This window comes from Elephantulus edwardii, unplaced genomic scaffold (genome assembly GCF_000299155.1).
Source record: "Elephantulus edwardii isolate Elephantulus edwardi_28Jun2011 unplaced genomic scaffold, EleEdw1.0 scaffold00239, whole genome shotgun sequence".
In the NCBI taxonomy this organism is placed as follows: Eukaryota; Metazoa; Chordata; class Mammalia; order Macroscelidea; family Macroscelididae; genus Elephantulus; species Elephantulus edwardii.
Genome location: NW_006399989.1, coordinates 1,263,124 through 1,277,579, shown reverse-complemented (window position 1 = coordinate 1,277,579; position 14,456 = coordinate 1,263,124). Strand labels below are relative to the sequence as shown.

At 37.7% G+C, this 14,456-nt stretch overlaps 1 protein-coding gene and 1 pseudogene across 1 annotated transcript in view; one reads left to right on the top strand and one right to left on the bottom strand.

Annotated features, from left to right (window-relative positions):
- Positions 1–8,255, bottom strand: part of HUWE1 (HECT, UBA and WWE domain containing 1, E3 ubiquitin protein ligase) — a 194,809-nt gene extending 186,554 nt beyond the window's left edge. The window contains exon 1 of the mRNA XM_006898884.1: positions 8,175–8,255. Within this exon, the coding sequence (XP_006898946.1) occupies positions 8,175–8,219 (45 nt within the window). The 5' untranslated portion in view covers positions 8,220–8,255. The remainder of the gene's footprint in view (positions 1–8,174) is intronic.
- Positions 4,282–5,295, top strand: LOC102856949 (annotated as a pseudogene).
- Positions 8,256–14,456: the final 6,201 nt, after the last annotated feature.

The following is a 14,456-nucleotide window of genomic DNA, read 5'->3' as shown; positions in this document are numbered from 1 at the left end:
CTCTCTGGAGACTAAGGTGTGTCTGATACAGGCCATGGTTTTTGCAATCACTTGTTATGCATCAGAGAGTTGGACAATGACTAGGGAGGATAGAAGGAGCATTGACACCTTTGAGCTGTGGTGCTGGAGAAGAGTACTGAATGTACCATGGCCTGCCAAGAAAACAAATAGATTCATTCTAGAGAGGGTTAAACCAGGCTGCTCCTTGGAGGCAAGGATTCTGGGGCTTCGCCTGACATACTTTGGACACGTTGTAAGGAGACACAGGTCTTTGGAGAGGGACATCATGCTGGGCAGAGTGGAGGGACAGCACAGGAAGGGAAGACCCTCTATGAGGTGGACTGATTCAGTGACTGGGTAATCGGAATGGGTGTGTCGGGGGCAATGAGATTGGCACAGGATAGAGCAGGGTTTAGGGCTGTTGTACATAGGGTCGCTATGAGTAGCAAACGACTCGCCAGCACATAACAACAACAAACAACAACAATGCTTCTGTTACTAGACTTTATTGCTTGATAGCCTAGACCAACAGCATCTTTGTTGCATTGTCTTTTATGGGTTAAGTTTGTACATTTCAATCCTTCATCCATTTGGATTAATTTGCTTCTGTATATAAAATGAAACATGATCCCATTTCCTTTTACTGCATGTGAAATGTAGTTAAATAACATAGAGCCACCTGGTAGGAAGAGCACCCTGAAAGCCTACTCCAGGCACATATAGGGAGCAAATAACAATTTATTTATGATTCCGTTTCCATGATCTAGGGAGTTCTGGTAGTGTACTCTGTAATGAGTTGTCTTGCTAACCCAAAGTATAATCATCTATTTCTAATCTACCAGGTGGGTAGTCTCTTCTCATTGCCATTTTTAAAAATTTTTATTGGTTTGCATATTCATACATTGTTTTGTCCACATACTTTGTGTTTTATACAATCATATTTTTAATATAATTACCATTGCTCTTTGCCTATTATATCATCTGTCTTTTCAAGCCCCCAGTGAACCTTTCCTATGAATTCATCCCCCACTCCACTCACTAACCTCTGCTATCCCAGTCATTTTTGAGCCCTTTGTGTTTTTCTACCCCTCCTTCCCTAAGTTCCCTTCTGAACACATCTTATACAGTTATCTTCCTTTTTTCACAATAGTGGCCTCAGGTAGTACCTGTCCTTATGACTGAGATAATTCACTCAATAAAATGCTCTCTACTCTCTCCCAAGTTATCTTATGAAATTTTTGCTCCCTAGAGCTGCACAGTATTCTGTTCTGTGAACTGAACAATTTGTCAATCCATTCATTTGTCAAATGGCATTTAGGCTCCTTCTATTTTCTTACTATTCTGAATAACATTGCTATGAAAATAGGTGTACAAAAGTCCATTCATGTCTCAGTTTTTATTTACTTGATATATACCCCTAGTAGTGGAATATGGTCTTTCTATGTTTAGCTTTTTTAGGTATACTTCAAGCACTGACAAACAGGAAGGCCAATAGTCCCAAGGGCCTCACAATCCTTGAGAAGGTTCCTGCTCCAAACACAGACTTCATCTACATTACGTAAGGTCAAGAAAGCAGTAATCAGTTTCAAGAATTATGAATAAAAACAAAATCCAAAAAGAAAAACAAACCAATCAAGCCTTCTCCTAAAAGAGCAGACCATATTGGGGACCCAATAAATACCTCAAACATAGGAACAAGACAGTAAAAGAAATATGTGATGTGGAGATCCAAAAAGTGATACTGAACAAGTTACAAATTTTGGAAAAAAGAATTGAAGCCATGAGTAAAGAGCAACAAAGAAAGGGAAAATTTATCACAAGACAGAGATGATAAAATCAAGACAGTACTTGAAACAACAGAGAAGCATGAAAAATACAACTCAAAATATCAAAACCAATATGACAGAAATTCACATGATGGAAGCAAAAGCAAAATAGAAGACAGGGAACAGAGAAATCAGTGAGTTAGAAGACAAGAACCTCAATGAGAACAGCAGAAGAAAAAACAGAAGGAGAATGAAAGTATTAGAATCATGTAGGCGAACACCAAACAAAACAACATACCTGTGACTGGAATTCCAACAGAGGAGTTTAAAAAAAGAAAATAAAATTGTGGAGGAGATACTAGAAGAAAAATAGTAGCTCAGCAAATGACAAATAAACTAGATTCCAAAAGAAAAATCAATAAGATATATCATTACCAAACTCCAAAATCAACGAAAAAGAATACTAAAAGTAACACTAGAAAAGGAATTGGCTGACACAGAAGAATTTCATGAAACAACATATAAGCAAGAGCCTGTGGTGATAAAGGAAGATGTTCAAGCTGCTCTGAAGGAATTGGCAAAAAACAAGGTCCCAGGAATTGGTGGCATACCACTTGACATATTTCAACAAAGAACCACTGCCTAGGACGCGCTCACCAAGTAAAGCCAAGAAATTGGAGGACAACCACCTGGCCAACTGATTGAAGAGATCCATATCTGTTCCCATTCCAAAGAAAGATGACCCAACAGAGTGCGGAAATTATCAAACAATATCATCAATATCACATGCAAGTAAGATTCTGTTGAAAATTTTCCCAAAACGACTAGAACAGCACATCAGTAGAGAATTCCAAGAAGTGTAAGCTGGGTTTAAAAGAGGCAGTAGTACTAGGGATATTATAGCTAAAGTTAAATGGATCTTGGCTGAAAAGTAGAGAGTACCAGAGGAATGACTGTCTGTGTTTCATTGACTATGCAAAGGCATTTGACTGGGTGGATCACAACAAACTGTGGCTACTCTAAGAATGGAAATCCCAGAACACTTGATCATGTTAATGTGAAACCTATACTTGGACCAAGAGGCAAACATCAGAACAGAGTAAGGAAACACTACATGGCTCAAAATTGGGAATAGTGTATGCCAGGGATATGTCCTATCTCCATACCTTTTCAATCTATATGCAGAACAGATCATCTGGGAGGCTAGGCATTATGAGGAGAAATGAGGCATCAGAATTGGAGGAAGACTCATCAACACCTGAGTTATACAGATGACACAGAACCTTGTCTGCCAAAACTGAGGAGGGCCTGAAGCACTTGCTGCAGAAGGTCAAGGATTGCAGCCTTCAATATGGACTGAAGCTCCATATTGAAGTTCTGATACTGAATAACATAAAGAAAACAAAGATTCTCACAACTCAACTGGGCCGAATGGTAGCATTATGATAGATGGTGATGAGATTGAGTTTGTTATCAGCTTTAGTTTGCTTGGCTCCACAATCAACACTCTTGGTACCAGCAGCCAAGAAATCAAAAGAAGACTTGCACTGGCAAAGTCGGCTGTCAGGGGCCTCTCCAGAGTACTGAAGAGCAACAATGTCAGTCTAGACACTAAGATGTGCCTGATCTAGGCTAAGGTCATTGCTATGCATCAGCAAGTTAGACAATGACTAGAAATGACAAAAGGTAAATTAAAAACTTTGAGTTGTACTCGAGAAGAGTACCGGATATACTGCTAGGAGAACAAACAGGTACATCCTGAAGAGAGTGAAACCAGGCTGTTATGTGGAGGCAAGGATTCTTAAGTTTCATCTGACATATTTTGGGCATGTTGTTAGGAGGTACCAGTCCTTGGAGAAGGACATCATGCTTGGGAAGGTGGAGGGGCAGCAGAAGAGAGGAAGACCTTGGATGAGATGGACTGATTCAGTGACTGGGGTAATGGGGGTAGGTGTATCAGAGACAATAAGATTGGCACAGGATAGAGCAGGGTTCATAGATGTTATACATAGGGTCACTATGAGTGCAGGCAACTTGATGGTACATAACAACAAAAAGGGAAAACCAATTACATTTAGTTCTGAATTCTCAGCAACCATGCAAGAGTGAAGACAATGGGATAGCATATACAGAAGGCTGAACTTTACTCAGCAAAGCTATCAAATATGAAGGAGAAATTAGATCATTTTGAGAAAATAGCAGACTAAAAATGATAGGCTGGAAAATTAACTACCAAGCAAATGCAACCCACACAAAAGCAGGAGGAGAAGAAATAGTTATCTCTGATAAAATAGACCTCAGGATGCAAACCACCTTAAAAGATAAGCAAGGGCACTATATAATCATTAAAGACACAGTAGATCAAGACAACAATGTTAGTCAAAATCTACACGCCATTTGAAAAATATATAAAAATAGAACTCAGACACAAATGGATATTTTTACACCTATGTTTATAGTAACGTTATTCACAATAGCAAGAAAATGTCCATCAACAAACGAATGGAGAGGCAAGATGGCAGCTACCAAGAGGAAACGGCGTGGAGACTTAGCCATCAAGACCAAGAGACCAAAAAGAGACAAAAAAGATGTCAGACCACCGGCTAAGCTTAACGACACAGCCGAAGAGGAGAAGGAGGAAGATAGAGACCGTATCCCAGGCCCTGTTTGCAAGGGCAAGTGGAAGAGTAAGGAACGAATTCTCATCTTTCCTTCCAGAGGAATAAATTTCAGAACAAGACACTTAATGCAAGACTTAAGAAAGTTGATGCCTCCTTCTAAAGGAGATACCAAAATGGATCGTAAAGACAAGTTATTTGTGATTAATGAAGTCTGTGAAATGAACTGTAATAAATGTATCTATTTTGAGGCCAAGAAGAAACAAGATCTTTATATGTGGCTTTCAAATTCACCTCATGGGCCTTCTGCCAAATTCCTTGTTCAAAATATTCTCGGCACCTTTTGTCTTTTGATCCTGCATTTGATGAATTGACTCATTATGCTTTGTAAAAGGAACTGTTAATTCAGATCTTTTGTACACCACGCTATCATCCCAAAGGTCAGCCATTTGTGGACCATGTGTTTACTTTCACCATTCTGGATAATAGGATATGGTTTCGGAACTTTCAGATTATAGAGGAAGATGCTGCTCTTGTAGAAATAGGACCTCGTTTTGTCTTAAATCACATAAAGATTTTCCAAGGAAGCTTTGGAGGACCAACTCTGTATGAAAATCCTCACTACCAGTCACCAAACTTGCATCACCGTATCATAAGATCCATCACAGCTGCAAAATACAGAGAGAAGCTGCAAGTGAAAGACGTGCAGAAGCTGAGAAAGAAAGAGCCAAAGACAATGCTTCCACACGACCCCAACTGCAGACGTTTTCGCTACACCTGCGGAGGAGAAACCGGCAGAAATCGAGTGGGTAAAACCAGAGCCGAAGGTTGACTTGAAAGCAAGGAAGAAAACGGTATACAAATGGCAAAGAAAAATGAGGCAGAAGCTGAGTGCTGGGAATGCAAAATGACTCAGATAGAAAATGGATGTAACAAAGGTGTTTTTTCTTAACTTTAATTTGCATTCAGCATGTGAATACTTTTATCGTCCAGAACTGTCGAATTAGTGTCTCACTGGAAAGAGAATTAAATGCCAAGGATTTTTTTATTAAAAAAACAAAAAGAAAAACAAAACAAACGAATGGAATAAGAAACTATGGTACATTCAAATAATGGAATACATGTACATTGCATGTTTTAGATCAACAGTGATTAATTTCATAATACAAAGTTTGGGAATGAACTATGGAACACAATGTGAATAAAGGAATGTGTGAAACATAATGTGTATGAATCAAATACAATGTACACTAATTTTGTATGCAAATCAATATATAATAATGTTTTAAAACCAGAAAAATTTATGGAAGAGATACTAGATGAAAACATTCTAGGCACCACGAAAAATGCAGAAATACACATCCTACAAGTTAGTGAATGCCACAGTCTAGATGTGAAAAGAAACACATCAAAACATATCATTGTCAAGCTTTCCAAAATCAAAGAAAGACAGGAATACTAAAAGCAATACAAGAAAAACAAAGAGTCACCTACAAGAACCAATTAGATTAAGCTCTGTCCCATGAGCAGAATGCATGTGATAAAAACAACTGAATACTATACAGAAGATGAAAGAAACAAAAGAGTTGTTAGTCAAGGATCATGTTATCCAGCAAAGCTGTCCCGTCAATATAAAGAAGAAATTAGGGCACTGGTAGACAAACAGGAACTTAAGGAAATTCATGAACACAAGATGTTCTTCATACACGTCAGAGGAAAGTAGATGAACCAAAGTAACCAGCAACAACAACAACAAAAAAAAGGAACACTGTAAAACTGCAACAATAAAACTTAGCATATTAGTAATTGTACTCAATGTGAATGGCTTAAATGCAGCAATTAAGAGTAGCAGATGGATAAAAACAAAAGGTCATCAATAAATTGACTAAAACAGACACAAGAAAGAAGCTAGGAGAGAGACTAAAAAGGAAAGGCTGGGGGGAAAAAACACACCAAGCAAGTGGTATCAATAAGAAAGCTAGAGAGGCAACACTATTTGGCTCCACAATCAACACTCTTGGTACCAGCAGCCAAGAAATGAAGAGATGAATTGTATTAGAAAAGTTGGCTGCGAGGGACCTCTCTAGAGTACTGAAAAGCAACGATGTCAATATAGAGACTAAGGTGCGCCTGATCCAGGCCATAGTCTTTGTAATTCCTTGCTATGCATCAGAGAGCTGGACAAAATGACTAAGGATGATAGAAAAAGATCTAATGCCTTTCAGCTGTGGCTCTGGAGAAGAATACTGAATATACCATAGACTGCCAGGAGAACAAACAGGTTCATCCTAGACAAGGTGAAATCAGGCTGCTCCTTGGAGGGAAAGATTCTGAGGCTTTGTCTGACATACTTTGGGCATGTTGCTAGGAGGGACCAGTCCTTGAAGAGGGACATCATGCTTGGAAGGGTGGAGGGACAGAGTATCAATGAGATGGGTTGATTCAGTGGTAGGTGTATCAGAGACAGTAAAGTTGGCACAGGATATTGCAGGTGTACATAGGGTCGCTATAAGTCGCAAAAGACTTGACAGTACATAACAACAAATTAGACGTCAGAATGAAAACCACCATAAAAGATATGAAAGGACAGATCAAGAGGATATATTCTTCATTAACATCCATATGCACCTAACGATAGAACTGCTAAATACATATAACAAAAGTTCACATACTTGAGGGGAAAAACAAAACCAAACAACTCCACAATAGTACTAGGAGATTTCAACATACCACACTTACCAAAGGACATGTCACCCCTAAAGAAACTCAACAAGACACAGAAGAGCTAGACTACACAATCAAGGAACTCAACCTCACAGATTTATTCAGGGTACTTTAACCTCCCCAAAATTCAATTTACTTTCTTCTGAAGTGCACAAAGTACATTCTCCAGAATAGACAACATTAGGACACAAAGAAAGCCTCAATAACTTTCAAAAAAAAAACAACCAAAAAAACCCCAAAACAAAACCCCAACCCACTGAAATAAGTCTCTTCTCAGACCAAAATGCCATAAAGATTGACATTAACAAGGGGAAAAGGAAGAAAGAACAATCATGCCCATGTGGAAGGTAAAAACCTATACTTGAGTTACAGAAAAAAGAAAATCTGAAATAAAAAGTTCCTTGAAATGAATGAAAATGAAACCATAGCATACCAAAACCTCTGGGATAAAAGTAAGCCACTCCTTAGAGCATTAAGTAAACACATAAAAAAGGAGCAAAATAAACTGCTCAACCTCTCCAGTATATAGAAGAAGAGCAGACTAACCCCACAGCCTCTAGAAGAAAGGAAATTACAAGGGCTAAAATCGATGGAATAGAGAGAAAAAATTAAAAAGCATCAAAAAAAGGTTAACAGACAAATCACTGGCAAACTAAACAACAGAAAAGACAGAAAATAAAGAGATAACCTGAATAAGAAATGAAGTGACAAATACACCAATAAATTTGAAAACAAAGAAGAAATGGATAAATTCTGGAAACTCACAACCTAACCATAATTGCAGAAATGAACACTTGAACAGACATATCACAAAAGAAATCCTCACTGTAATTTATAGCCAAAGAATTTCACAGAAGGGTCACTATGAATCAGAACTGATTTAATAACAGTAAGAATCAGAATTCCATAATTTAGTGTTACATACCAATGAGTTTAACAATTTCATGACAAATTGCTGTTTTACTACATTTTGTATATCTGAGCAATGGCATAGATGAATGTATATTTCGGTGAAATGATGAGGATTATTTCTAAAGGAAAGTAGAGCAAAGTTTTAAATACTTACAGCCTCAGTAGGTGTCTTTTTTAGTTTAGTTCTGTCTACTTTCATGTTTTCGTTTTTTTCTGTTTTATGATCTGAAAAAAAATCCAAAAGAACTTAAAATTACAATCTTTATCAAAACAGACCTTCAAATATAATACAGAGTGAAGAACACAATAATTAGTAGATAAATTCTGGAGACAAGAGTCCCAAGTCAGGAGACACATCAAAGAGAAAGGAATTTTTCTAGAAAACCGGTCCACATCCAGATGATACACAATCCTGTAATCAAATTAAACCAAAATTAAGATATCCCTCTTAAACAACTAATTCTTAAACAATACATGACTACAATGCTTTAAAAAACTGTCCAGGATTGAAAAACTCACCACAGTATATAGTTTCCTAAAAAATTAGCAATTCCACTTGTAGGGTTTTATCCAAACAAAATCACAAACTGTATAGACATCTTTAACTATAAGGATTCCATATTTCAGGGAGCTCTGGTGCCTAGTGGCTAGAAGCTGCACTGCAATCCCAAAGGTGTGTGGTTCGAATCCACCAGATGCTCTGCTGGAAAAAGAGGAACAATCTCCTCCTGTACCAGTCAGATCCAATTTGATGGTACACGCAAAAAAAAAGTATTAAAATTTAAAAACGAAATAAACACTCCATATTGCTTGACCATTAATAGTAGTGAAAAACTGGTATTCACCAAATATCCAAATGAAGATTGGTTGAAAACAAAGTATTAGGCAATTTTTAAGATATTATACCTGACTATGAAACAACGTATAAGCAAGAGCCTGTGGTGATAAAGAAGTTCAAGCTGCTCTGAAAGAATTGGCAAAAAACAAGGCCCCAAGAATTTATGGCATACTCATAGACATTTTTCAACTGCCCTGGATGTGCTCACTAAGTTGTGCTAAGAAATTTGGAGGACAATCACCTGGGCTACTGACTGGAAGAGATCTGCATCTGTTCCCATTCCAAAGAAAGGTGATCCAACAGAGTGTGGAAATTAGCAAACAGTATCACTGATATCAAATGCAAGCAAGATTGCTGAAGATTATCCAAAAATGACTGGAAAACTGTCTGAAGTGAAGGCTGGATTCAGAAGAGGCTGTGGCCCTAGGGTTATTATACTGTCAGATGATCTTGGCTGAAAGCAGAGAGTACTAGAGGAATGACTATGTTTCATTGACTATGCAAAGGCATTTGACTGTGTGGATCACAACAAACTGTGGAAAACTCTGAGAAGAATGGGAATCCCAGTACACTTGACTGTACTTATGCAAAACCTATACTTGGAACAGGAGGCAGTCACTGCATGGTTCAAAATTGGGAAGGGGGTATGTCAGGGATGTGTACTATCTCTTTTCAATCTATATGCACAATAAATTATCCAGGATGCTGTACTCTATGAGAAGTGTAGCATCAGGATAGGAGGTAGACTCATCAACAACCTGTGTTATACAGATGACACAACCCAGCTTGCTGAAACTGAGGAGGACCTGAAACGATTGCTGCAGCCTTCAATATGGACTGAAGTTCAACATCAAGACTTAAGAATAATAAATCAGCACCACAACAAGATAAAGGTAAATAATCCAATAGAAAAATGGGCACAGGATATGAACAGGCACTTCACCGAAGACGACATTCAGATGGCTAACAAGCACATGAAGAATGTTCAAAATCCCTAGCTTTAAGAGAGATGCCAATTAAAACAACTATGAGGTATCATCTCACCCCAGTCAAAATAGCAAAATTTAACAGAACAGCAAGCAACAAATGCTGGCGAGGTTGTGGAGAAACTGGAACACTTATTGACTGTTGGTGGGAGTGTACAATGGTCCAACCCCTGTGGAAAGTGGTATGGCGCTTTCTCACAAAGTTGCAAATAGAGATACCATTTGAACCAGCAATTCCAGTACTGGGAATATACCCCAAAGAGACCATAACTGACATCCAAGCAGATATATGCACTCCCATGTTTATTGCGGCTTTGTTCATAATAGCAAGGAGTTGGAAACAACCTACGTGCCCATCAACAAAACAAATGGATAGAGAAGCTGTGGTATATTCACACAATGGAATACTACGCTGCATTGAAAAACAAGGAACTCATGCAATATTATTCAAAATGGTTGACTCTGGAGAACATCATGCTGAGTGAAATATCCCAGTCACAAAAGGACAAATATTGCATGGTGCCACTGTTGTAAAAGAGGACTGACCTTGGGGTTGGGGAGAGACTGAGTAAGTTGGGTTCAATAATTTATACTGCACTTAAACAGATGAGGGAGAAAACTGTTTAAAAGAGATATGTGATTAGGTATTTCTGTCATGACAGGAGTCTAGAGCGATGGGTACATGGTGGAGTGGACTTGGGGGAGGGTTTGTAAAACAATGAAAGAATTTTTCTTTTACTTTTCCAAGAGGGTAGTATTCTAGGGGGGAGGCTTGGGAGGGGAGAAATGTGCAACAATGAATGAATGGAAATCCAAAGTGTCTGTAAATTTTAACTGAAATTAATAATAAATTTAAATTAACAAAAAAAAAGAAAACAAAAGATTCTCACCACTGGGTTGATTGGTAACATCATAATAGATGGTGAAGAGATTGAGATTGTTGACAGCTTCAGTTTGCTTAGCTCTACAATCAACTCTCCTGATACCAGCAGCCAGGAAATTAAAAGATGAACTGCACTGGGAAAGTCTGCTGTCAGAGACCTCTCCAAAGTACTGAAGAGCAATGATGTCATTCTGGAGACTAAGGTGTGCCTGATACAGGCCGTGGTCTTTTTTATTACATGCTTTGCATCAGAGAGCTGGACAATGACTAGGGATGACAGAAGGAGAGTTGATGCCTTTGAGCTTTGGTGCTGGGCAACAGTATTGAATACACCATGGACTGCTGGGAGAACAAACAAATTCGTTCTGGAGAGGGTAAAGCCAGACTGGTCCCTGGAGGCAAGGATTCTGAAGCTCTGTCTGACATACTTTGGACATGTTTCAAGGCAAGATCAGTCCTTGGAGACGGATGTCATGCTTAGGAGGGTAGAAGAACAACAGCACAGGAGAGGAAGACCCTCAATGAGATGGACTGATTCAGTTACTGGGGTAATGGGGATGGGCATGTCAGAGACAGTAAGAGTGACAAGGGATAGAGAGCATGGTTTAGGGCTGTTGGACATAGGGTTGCTGAGTCGCAGGCACATTACAACAACAACAAAGACCTGAACTGAATTGAACTGAGAAAATGTTAATGGAATACAAAGAAATATCATTAAATAACAGATTGGATAAAATAAAGTAAAATGAAACTCTGAAATAAGAAAGGCAGAGGGTAGAGTTAGAGAAAATTGATAACAGGTATTAATTATGTATTAACAGATATTAATTATGTATTAATAAGAAAGCAAGAAGTGCTTTTTAACCCTTTTCCTATAAGTTGGCTTGTTTAATATATCAAAAGCACTGAGAAAATAGCAGTTACTCATGAAAATTTAAATTGAAGGATGAAAAAATATTTTCCCTTCAAATTGAAGAAAATTCCCATTAAATTGAAGAAGGGGGGAAAAGTGTATTCTTAGTAGTAGAATAATTGGATCATAAAGAATTTCTAAGTTCAACTTTTTGAGAAAATGCCAACCTGCTTTCCAGAGTGGTTGTTCCATTCTAAAATCTCCCCTTAAAAGTGTATGAGATTTCCAACCTCTCCACATCCTCTCCAACATTTATTACTTGCTCTCCTGCTAAACTTTGCCACTGCTATTGGAGTGAGATGGTAATTCATTGTGATTTTGATTAGCATCTTTTTTATTTGGAAGCAGGAGTGACATCCACTTCCTAAGTAACATGCCTCTGGAAACTCTATGAACTTTGATAAATGCTGATAGTTGTAGAGGAGCTTCAAGTCTTTTGTTCATAGGGTCACAAGAGTCATACTCGTCTCAAAGGAAATCAACAACATAATAACAAAGATGATCTTGGCAAAACCATTTATTTACAATATGGCATCAGTGCAAACTTAATATGGTAAAATGTCAAAATATCACAATAGAAGGGATATGCATTAAATGAAATTTCTGAATAACCATAAAGACAAAAAGATTTGATCTGTGCACCTCAGGATTTTTTAAAAAATAGTAGCTATATACTATTTTAAAAACAGGTAACACAAAATTAGAAAATTATGTTTAAGACACCTACTACAAATGTAGCACAGAATAGTAATTTACATAAGTCCATGTAATCTGTTTTAAGGTGCCGTCAAGTTGAATATGACTCAGATCTGAATCCTATCCTCTTCTGCCATCCTCATCCTCTCTGCCACATCTGAACCCGTTGCTATAGTCACTGTGTCAATCCATCTTGTTGAGTGTCTCTCTTTTGCTGACCCTCCACCTATCCAAGCATGTCATTTTCAAGGAATAGTCTCTCCTAACAACAAGCTCAAAGTATGTGAGATGAAGCTTTGTCATCTATGCTTCCAAAATGAATTCTGACTGCATTTTTTCCCCAAGATTTATTTCTTTGGCCTTTGGGTAGTCCATGGGATATTCAGTACTCTTCTCCAACAACACAACTCAAAAACATCAATAATTCTTCTGTCATCCTTATACTGTCCAGCTCTCAGATGTATAGCAAATGATGGAAAAGACCATCACCAGAATCATGCACATATTAGTCAGGCACAGATGTTATTGCTCCTTAGTAGTATGGAGAGATCCCTGAAAGTGGACTTGCCAAATGCATCAACTGACCTCCTGAACGCTTGTACCAAAAATGTTTGTTAGGTGTGAATCCAAGTAAATAGGTGACATTTTCAATCTTTTATCCATCTATAATGATGTTGCTTATCAGTTCATTGGTGATAATTTGTTTTCTTGATGTTGAGATGCAATCTATATATTGAAGGCTGTAGACTTTGATCTTCCACAACAACCATTTCACAATACTATGTAATTTAGATACTGAAAAGTAGAGAAGAGCCTAATTAGACCCCTAACACAATCAAGAGGTCACATGAACTTTGAAAGCAGGGAAGTTCAAGATACCCTGGTGAGGTAAGAGAAGATATATACAACTACATACATACACAGAAGAGGTGGAATACAAGCTCTTTACACACCAGAAAAGACTATGTTTAATAATAAATTTGCTCTTTAGCAGGCCAATGTCATAATAAAAGGCTGTCATAATACAAAGCAGATGATCCAACTATTAAATTTTAAAAAGCATGAAATTAATATAGGCTCAGGATATCCTAGTTAGAAATTCAACTATATCATTTAATGATACAGTAACATAGAAAAATTAGTCCAAGTGCCTCAGTTCCCTTAGTGAAAGAGAAATAACTGATTTTCCCCACTCTACTTTCATTCAATTCATTCTCTGAAGAGCAGCAAAAATAAACTTTTTTAAAACGAAAAGTAGGGCTGCAGGAGATGAAGGTGGCCTCCACAGGAGTGAAAGTTTCTTTTAATTTTCATTTGTTGGAAGAACTTGAAGGATAAAAAGGATGAGGCAATGGTATGGTTAGATGGGGCCTTGAAGATGATGAAGACAGGACACATACAAGGGGGACAGGCATGATTACTGGACCATCAAGAACAAATTGTCAAAACAGGATATAACCTGAAAGTAGAATGTGGACATAAATATTCAAAGCTCCTCCATCAGTTAGATTTGTAACAAAAACTAATATGAATGGAATAAAATAATTCCAGTGGAATGGTGGGTGCACAAAGCCTTCCAGTGTTAGCAAAATGGCAAAATTCGTATAGCATTAAAAGTTGTACTTTAAGAGTTAAGATAGCTAATGATATCCAAAGAATATATGTAGCTTTCACCACCAAGACAGACACATAATTATAGTGGATCTCAAGCTTGTCTTCACATGAGTAGAAACTCATGTTAATGTCTTGATTAAGTATCTACAAGTATCTACACATTAAGTCAGAGAATTCCAGCTGGTAAACGTGACCTGGACATTATTAAGGCTACACTTAGTATATGTACACTTACTATGTTTCCAGGTCATGGGAGGAAAAATATAGCACGCTCTTGTGATCAAGGCATTGTCATCTAAGCATAAACCTAAAGTACTCCAACTAGAATTCAGGTTTGCCAGATGGAAGCTAACTGGAAAAGTGTCAGGTTGCTGTGGAAGGATGTATGTTTCTGAAAACCAATCTCCAGGAGGAGATTGCTTAGGAGATTCCGCCTTGATTAGGGAAAGAGCTACAGTTTAACTTGTTTAAAGTACCAATTATTGCTAATTTTTTTCTTTTTTTTT